Consider the following 8,885-nt stretch of genomic DNA (forward strand, 5'->3'; position numbering starts at 1 on the left):
GTGCGTGCGTGCGCCACAGCTTGCAGGGATGTTTGCTTAGCTCAGCATTAGCTCCAAACCTTTTGACTTGCCCAACGACCCCAGAATCTGTAGTCTGAAGAGCCAGGGGACTGGACACAGGCAGGCTGCCATGAATTGCTTGTCTTGACTGTAACATGAACCCTCTTACAGCTGTCTTCATAAGCTGCCTTCAGTGCTCATGTTTATTTTAAAACTCAGGGAATCCTGGCTTTTTGCATGAATGAGGGGTTGGATAATATTTATTTATGTTTTTTGTGTGTTTGTGTTGTTTTTTGTAATTTGGCCATGTTCCTGGTCTTCTCCCTTATCTTGGTTGTTTTATAAATAAGGATTTGCTATAAAAATATTCTTTAACGACATGTCATCTTTGTTTGTGTGTATAGGTGAGCTCTCTGGAGCAAGCGATGCTGGATGCACTTGTGATGGACAGGGTAGATTTTGTCAAGTTGCTCATAGAAAACGGCGTGAGCATGCACCGTTTCTTGACAATCAGTCGGCTGGAGGAGCTCTACAACACGGTAACATTATTAACATGCATCAGCCACTGAATAAAAGGAAACACACACACACACACATACTCAGTTTTGTAAAGCTTCTTGTATTTTCTTCTATTTTAGAAACAACCGACCAACAACCCAACTCTCCTCCACCTGGTTAGAGATGTTAAACAGGTACAGTCAGTCCGCTTCATGTCATTTTTATCAGTTGATGTTAACCAGAGTCTGTTTATCCTCATTCACCACTTTGTTTCTGTGCCTTCCTGCAGAGTCATCTGCCTCTAAACTATAAGATCACTTTGATTGATGTGGGCCTGGTTATTGAGTACCTGATGGGCGGGACTTACAGGTGCAACTACACCAGGAAACGCTTCCGAATCATTTACAACAATCTTCATGGCAACAATAGGGTGAGCTCAAACTCAATTCCTGGAGTGTCGTTGTAGCAATGTCCATAGCGTCCTTTGATGATATGATATTTGAAAATATTTTATTTAAAGAGGTACAATCCACTACACATGTTCTTAAAACAAACAACCTACAGCTGTATTACATGCATTGATAATGATGTGAGGCCTTAATTAGTGATTGAATGTATTCATACTGCCATGTGAACTGTAATAAAAGTCAGTCTGAAAATGTGATCTGCACAGAGGTCGGGGCGCCACACAGCAGGTCCTGGTTCTCATTTAAGGAAAAGTCACGAGTCTTTCAGCATGCAGGCAGACAAGAAGGAGAAGACGAGGCACAACCACTTCATCAAAACTGCACAGCCATACAAACCTAAGGTAATCTCCTGTGATTCAATAAAGAGAACAAGACGTCCATTAGTTGGACGCGTGCCTAAAAATTTAAAAAACTCTAGAGATAAAAGTCACAGTTAAATGGGGAAAAAATCAAGTCTGCTCCTTCCCTCTACTCCTAGCCTGAGTCAGCCATTGAGCAAAACAAAAAGAGAAGCAAAGAAGAGATCGTGGACATCGACGACCCAGAGACACGGCGGTTTCCCTACCCTTTCAATGAGCTGCTGGTGTGGGCCGTGCTGATGAAGAGGCAGAAAATGGCGCTCTTCTTCTGGCACCATGGCGAGGAGAACATGGCAAAGGCACTGGTGGCCTGTAAGCTTTGCCGATCTATGGGCTACGAAGCCAAGAAGAGCGATGTAGTGGACGACACCTCTGAGGAGCTCAAGGAGTACTCAAAGTAAGTTTCTGTAGCTTTGATACATGTCATGAAGCTATTAAATTACTCACATTTCTTTATAAAAAGGTATGAACTAAATCAACTGCTCGTGTATTTCAGTGAGTTTGGGACGTTGGCGGTGGACCTGCTGGAGCAGTCGTTCAGGCAGGATGAGACCATGGCCATGAAGCTGTTGACCTATGAGCTTAAGAACTGGAGCAACTCCACTTGTTTGAAGTTGGCGGTCTCCTCCCACCTACGGCCCTTTGTGGCTCATACCTGCACCCAGATGCTGCTGTCAGACATGTGGATGGGACGACTGAACATGCGCAAGAACTCCTGGTACAAGGTTCATGTTCCATTTAGCTTTTATTTTTGGTAACAAATGAGAAGCTGGAGTAAAAGAAGTGCTGGAATTAGTGCTTTGTCTATGTGCGGCTTAATGCAAATGTTAAACCGTTCTGCATTTGTTTAATATTTGTTTTTGGTGAAGTTTTGGCAACAGGTGCAGTGTTCCTGCGGCTTGAACAAAGGTCTGCTTTCATATCTAATCCCAATTGCAGTTCAGTACTCCTTGGGGTGTTAAAATGACACTTAAGTGGATGATTCATGGACACAAGGAATAATAGTATCTTTGGAATCTCTATCTGCACTGCAGAAACAAATCTAATTCCTGTTACAAAAACAGTGCAACATTTTTTAAATTAATTATAAGTAAATATAAAAATGTGGATAATGAAAACGTTTTCAGAACTTTCGGGAACTTTTTATACAATAGGGCTGTACCTGTGTTTTTCTGATTTTGATTAGATTTTTCACCAGTCGCCATCAAAACATAAAATAATTTAAATTAGTGAAAACCCACAAAGCTTAGACAGTTTAGTGTACTATAAATGTGCCATTAGCACAGTTAGCACTAGCCAATAAAGCACTTGGGATTAATTGGTGTGCGTGTGTGCATAATTCAAATGACTTTCTTGACAAATATAGCCACATCCACCCACATGAGTGTTTATTTTTTTCTAGGTGATTCTGAGTATGTTGGTGCCTCCTGCCATCCTACTGTTGGAGTACAAATCAAAGGCTGAGATGGCTCACATCCCCCAGAGTCAGGACGACCACCAGATGACCATGGAAGACAGCGAACACAACTTCCAGAACATAGCTGAAGACATCCAAATGGTTAGATTTACTCAGGCTTTCTGTTTTTGTGTTTTTATACAGTAACTGCCAGGCAGTCTGGCAGTCCCATAGTGAAATAAATCATTGAAAACATCATGTCCAAATGTATCACAAGAGTCAGAAATCATCCATAGTGGTGTTAAAGGGTTACTGAGTTGTGAACATGTTGTATAAGCAGAAGAGTTTCAGATATTCACATAAAAGGTTTGCTGATACATTCGTTTTTGCACTCTTTGTCTTGAATTCCTTTAAGTGCTTTTATTTGCTTACTTTCTTTCACTCACGTTCTATACTTTACTCTGCTTTCTCTCTCTTTCTCTAATCTTCTCTCTCTGTGGCCTGCTGCCGTCTAAATTGGGCCTTTTTAACTTCTCTGCAGGATGTGTTCAAGGAGGCCAGATCCCACGACCACATGGACACTAAGAGTGACATGGAGACACACATTCGTTCCAGGAAGCTGCCGTTAACCAGGAAAATTTATGCCTTCTATCACGCTCCCATTGTCAAGTTCTGGTCCAATACGGTATGGAGATCACAGAAGAGAACACACACATACACACACACACGCACAAACGGTCATCTACCCATCCATCCCACCATCTATTTTATGGTGGTTTATCTGGGTAGGATTCTGGGTAACAGGATCTACAAAGAGAGGATGTTGCTACCCACAAGCAGTCACTTAACACAGATTGTTTATGTTTTTGCTCTAAAAAGAAGAGTTCCACCAGCCATATTGCAGAGATACAGACATGTTCCTAAGGGTGTCACTTATAGGGCGTTTCCACTGCAGGAACTTTCTCAGAGAATTTAGTTCCAGGTGTTGTACCTTCTGAAAATATAGGAATTATTTGTACATTGGTGATGTTCATGAGAGCTTTGTTAATGGTTATGACCTCTTTTGTGATTGATCGTCAGTCAACACCACAAATAGGAGAGGGGACAAGGTGCAACCTTGTCTTATCAGATACCCACACAGAAAGCAGTCAGACAAAAAAACGAAACGCTTGTTCTGTACTGTAGGTCAATCTCCTTTCAAGCACCATAGCACATGCTTTCCCAGAGTGGCATAGCAATATGATACCTGACTAGGTGAAGCACCATCCTGTCCCCGTTTTCTATACAAAATTAAAGCCACTTATTGGTCCACTGCACTCCATTAAAACCGATTGGAAGTGTTCACAAGTAGGAGGCAAATGAGGTCAAGGATTTCCTTCATACTGCACCAGCACTCCTACTGGTTGGCTCTGTGGAGTGAGAAGGAATTTGAGATTGATAGCATTCATCTCGGCATGTGTTATGCCCTTGCACTTTAAACACTAATTTTGGGAGACTTTCAAAGAAAAGAGCAGGGATAGCAGTTAAAGCTTATTTTAAACACATTTTCTCGAATACACACTCGTGCACTGGATTATCACTCATCTTTTCTCATTTGGCCTTATGTTTATTTATACACACAAGCCTGAGGCTGGTTCTCAGGAGCCTGTGAGTCGACATTGAGGGTTTTATTTGCAGGGACAGGGCTGTTTTTCTGGCTGTTCAAGACTGAGAGGAGCTGATACCATCACTGAAACCGCTAGTCTACGTAATGTATTCTGTGCCCAAGCTTATCTACATCTGTTGTACCTGCTTCCATACCGATTTCAACACATCAGTGCAGCACTCAACAATGACTTACCCATCACATGGGAGTGTTAATGGCTGATTTTCCAACAGTTCACACCCTGCGTGTCAAGGTTAAGCAATTTTTGAAACCGTAGACCTAGAAACTGGACGTGTGTGTGCGCGCACACGTGTAACTTGCCTGCCTATATGGACATTTGCAAACTTTCCCACAGTTTACAAATTTCAGTCGGGAGTTCATGTACCACTGGGAGACAATCATGTGGCTTGTGCTAATTTCCCGACAGGAAAAGATAGAAACACAAGAGTTTACATTTGAACTAAGCTGCTTTAAGGTGTGTTAAGCACAGCAGTTTTCTGCATTATCTCTCATCTCATTTATTTATGTAAATAGATAGTTAATAAGTTAATAAAAAACAAGACTACAGCCATGCTAGATGCTCTGTGAGGCTGTACTTAAGCATAATTGTGCTCTGACCTAAATGCTAATGTGCTCATTATGATAATGTTAACATTCTGATGTTAAGCAGGTGTAATGTTTACCATTTTCACCATCTTAGTTTAGTTTGTTAGCTAATAAGCACTAAACACAAAGTATAGCTCAGGCTGGGAATGGCATTCATTTTGCAGGTATTTGGTCATAAACCAAAGTGTTGGTGAAAATGTAACTTGACTTGATGATGGTGCTATATGATAAGTTATGGGATCACCAAAGATATTACCTTGTATCCTGAAAGGGGTGTGAATGTGTATAGCAATTTTCATGGTAGTCCATCCAATAATAGTTGAGACATTTCACTTAACCACACTCCAACTTAATGGTGACACTAGAGGAAAAGTCGGTGGATCACCAAAGTCAATAAGGTTTAAGTCTTTCCTTAGCCTAGGCTAAAGAACTCCTAAGCAGGCTAATAGAGGCACAATACTGTATAGTAGAAGTTGTTTATGACTAACATGGGATTGATGAGAGCGGTAAACAGTCCAATTACTGACAGTAGCTTGATTCAATGTTTAAATATAAGTGCAGCTTTAAATGAGGAGTCCCATCTTCATTTCTTATGTAATCCCTTGAACCTCTCACCCCTCCCTTCTGAGAGCAGACTTTGATAGGAACTGTAAATTTAACTTAGACAGAGAAGATGAAATTTCTTTTCTCCCACACTGTCTTTATCCACACAGCTAACCGCCAGCTGAGCTCTGAGGCCTCAGAGGCCTCCGTCAAAATGGCAGACTATTTGCTCCCAACTCAAAGTGCCATGATGAGTTTCAGCGCCTGCAGAGGGCCTCAACTGACCACGCCTCAAAATACTTATACCAGAGAGAGGAAACCCCTCTCTGGAAGTGTCTGAATTTAGACACACAGTCCCGCTTTCATCCACGTCCAACATGTCTTATATACTGTGTATCTACATCATCCACGTTCCATGACATGTGTAGTTAAAGACATCACATTTCAAGAACTGTTTTATGTAATGTTTTTGAGTCTTATCGTTGTGTGTCTCCCATTGTCAGCTCTTCTACCTGGGCTTCTTGATGCTCTACTCATATGTGGTCCTAGTGAAAATGTCTGAATGGCCTTCTCCTCAAGAGTGGGTGGTCATCCTCTACATATTCACCTCTGCCATTGAGAAAATTCGAGAGGTATGTGGAACAGAAGTTTTAGAAGATTTTTAAGACGCAATACAATTTTAAAAAATGATTAAGATATTGAATTATTTTATATGGCTGCAAGACACAGACTTGCCTTTAAAACCCTGCTAACTTTACCAAAGACTGCAAACACAATTTTCTGAATATTCTCTCTTTCCGTCTCCCTTTTTCCAGATGTTTATGTCTGAGGCAGGCAAAATAAGCCAGAAGATAAAGGTGTGGTTCAGTGACTATTTCAATGTGTCCGACTTTCTGGCCATTGTCACCTTCTTTATTGGCTTTGGACTGAGGTTGGGTGGAGGGGAAGCCTTTGTCCCTGGGAGGACTGTGTATTGTCTCAATATCATCTTCTGGTACGTGCGACTCCTGGATATCCTGGCTGTCAACCAGCAAGCTGGACCGTACGTCATGATGATTGCTAAAATGGTGAGTTCTTGTGAGAGTGAGAAGGCCCACCACTGCATGATGTAGAGCAAGCAGATGTGAATGTTTTTTTACCCAGCATAAATGTTGTCAATATATTTTTCTGAAGGTGCTTTCAGACGTAGGCTGCATAATACAGGAAGGATTCAAATTCTGCTTTATAGTCATATACTTCACATTCTTCTGAAAAAGAGGCAGGAGGAGGTGCAGTGAAACAGGAATAATGTTTTATTATTTACAAATGCACTGCTTTGTTCCTTTAACCACAGTGAAATTGTAATAAGTCAAGAACACGTCACATACAGTAAGAAATAATATTCAAAAGTTTAATAGCGATTATTGTATGGTACATAAGGCCATGACGGTATTTCAGACAACTTTAAATCGTTGGCTTCTTTTTTTTTTTCACCTTTTATAGCTAATAGTCTAAAGATGCTGTGAGAGAGAGCTTGCTGTTTTTGTGCATTCACAAATTGTAAATATTAATATTCATGTTTTCATTTAATCAATTTGAATATTTAAACAGCATTAATCCTCTACATGATGTTACCAGGTATTGTAACTTACTATATTACCTGAGCAGCCCCATCAGTTTTAGAACAGACTTCATCAGTCCTATTATCATTATTATTTTTTCCATTTACTGTAGTTTTAAAAGTATTTATATAACCTTTGAGAGAGATCCTGCCTTCAACAGAATATTGGATGAAATAATGTTAAAACTGTATGAAAGTTGATTTAATTTTGCTAAAGGAGTAGACCATTTTTTAAATATACTTATTTGCTTTCTTGCAGAGTTGCGCTAAATATGAAGCTAGAACCATCAGGTGTTTAGCTTAGCTTAGTTTAACTTATCTTAGCGTAAAGACTGAAAGCAGGAGGAAATGGCCAGCCTGGCTCTGTCCGAAGCTAAAAGAAAGGTGCCTATCAGCACCTCTAAATTAAGTAACACGATATATATCTCGTTTGTTTAATCAGCACACAAACAGAAGTGTAAAAATGACGTGATTTTACGGGAGTTACATTCAGGACTATTTCTTGACAGTGAAGTTTAAATAGTGAGTTTAGGTGCATTTTTCACTTTTTGGACGGAGCCAGATTAGCTGTTTGCAGCCTTTATGCTAATCAAAGATGACATGCTGATAGTTGTAGCGTTATTTTAAGTGCACAGATAGGTGCACTTAAAATAAAGGTATTGATCTTCTCATTAGATTCTCACCAAGAAAGCAAATAACAGTATTTCTCTCAATACTGAAGTCCTCCTTTAAGTGAAACTAGATTTGATTAGAACATTATCAAGTTTCCATCATTTACACCTTTATAGCTGTTAAGTAGTCTTAAACCCTTCAACATTACTGTGTCTGCCCTGGGGATTTCAAAACAGGCATTAAGATTTTCTTACAGCTACAATTAACAATTGCTTTGAAACGGGCAATGCCAGATCAAATCAAAGAATAGTAGAACATTACCTTAATTTTATTTTTCAGTTAATTAACAAGCTGTTGTATAAAAAGTGTTTTTTAAAAGCAAAAGTATTGAAATAGTGCTGATTTTGGATCCCCAGAGTAGATGGGTGTGCACTTGAGAAACTCTGGAATTTATTTCTCTTTATCTTACTTTATAAGTCAAGTATTATTCCCAGTAGTGATAATACCATTAATCATATGTTTCTGACATCTCTTTCAGGTGGCCAACATGTTCTATATTGTGGTAATAATGGCTATAGTCCTGCTCAGCTATGGCGTACCCAGGAAAGCCATTCTGTACCCACACGAGGAGCCCAGTTGGACGTTGGCAAAAGATGTGGTCTTCCAGCCGTACTGGATGATGTACGGGGAAGTGTATGCCTATGAAATCGATGGTAAGGATGACGAGGATGGTAGGGGAGATTACGATGGTAAGAACAGTTTTATTCAAAGCTTCTCACCAAGGCATGATGCTGATTGTCACTCAAAACAAGCACTGGAAATCAAACCCCACAACAGCGTAATCAAGCTCCCCCTCACAGCCTCTTTCACAACATGGTTCACAGACAGAAGCAGCCAGCGCCGTTTGGGGAGGGCGGGGCTTTTTGCTTCACCAAAAAACTGACTGCCTCGACTCGGCTAAAAATTGATAAAAGGCAAGGTTGACAGTCGGGTGCATTTGAAGCTCAGGTGGAGCAAAACACCAGACTGTGCTCAGTAACTTCAGCTGGCATCCGAATGTTTCAATTCAATTCCTTTCAATTCAGTTTTATTTGTATAGTGCCAATTCATAACAGAAGTTATCTCAGGACACTTTTCAAATGGAGCAGGTCTAGACCGA

General features: G+C 40.3%; 1 protein-coding gene across 4 annotated transcripts in view; it reads left to right on the forward strand.

Annotated features, from left to right (window-relative positions):
- Positions 1-8,885, forward strand: part of trpm7 (transient receptor potential cation channel, subfamily M, member 7) — a 36,544-nt gene that overhangs the window by 15,824 nt on the left and 11,835 nt on the right. For 3 of the 4 annotated variants that reach the window (XM_035682124.1, XM_035682122.1, XM_035682123.1), the window contains exons 12-22: positions 405-539; positions 639-692; positions 788-928; positions 1,172-1,306; positions 1,444-1,721; positions 1,821-2,049; positions 2,727-2,882; positions 3,262-3,405; positions 6,018-6,146; positions 6,330-6,581; positions 8,265-8,439. In XM_035682124.1, the coding sequence (XP_035538017.1) occupies positions 405-539; positions 639-692; positions 788-928; positions 1,172-1,306; positions 1,444-1,721; positions 1,821-2,049; positions 2,727-2,882; positions 3,262-3,405; positions 6,018-6,146; positions 6,330-6,581; positions 8,265-8,439 (1,828 nt within the window). Of the gene's footprint in view, positions 1-404; positions 540-638; positions 693-787; positions 929-1,171; positions 1,307-1,443; positions 1,722-1,820; positions 2,050-2,726; positions 2,883-3,261; positions 3,406-6,017; positions 6,147-6,329; positions 6,582-8,264; positions 8,440-8,885 lie in introns of those variants that run through there. The other variant, XM_035682125.1, reaches the window with a different exon arrangement.

Source organism: Morone saxatilis, unplaced genomic scaffold, assembly GCF_004916995.1.
Source record: "Morone saxatilis isolate NCDOM2014 unplaced genomic scaffold, NCSU_SB_2.0 Contig11, whole genome shotgun sequence".
Classification (NCBI taxonomy): Eukaryota; Metazoa; Chordata; class Actinopteri; family Moronidae; genus Morone; species Morone saxatilis.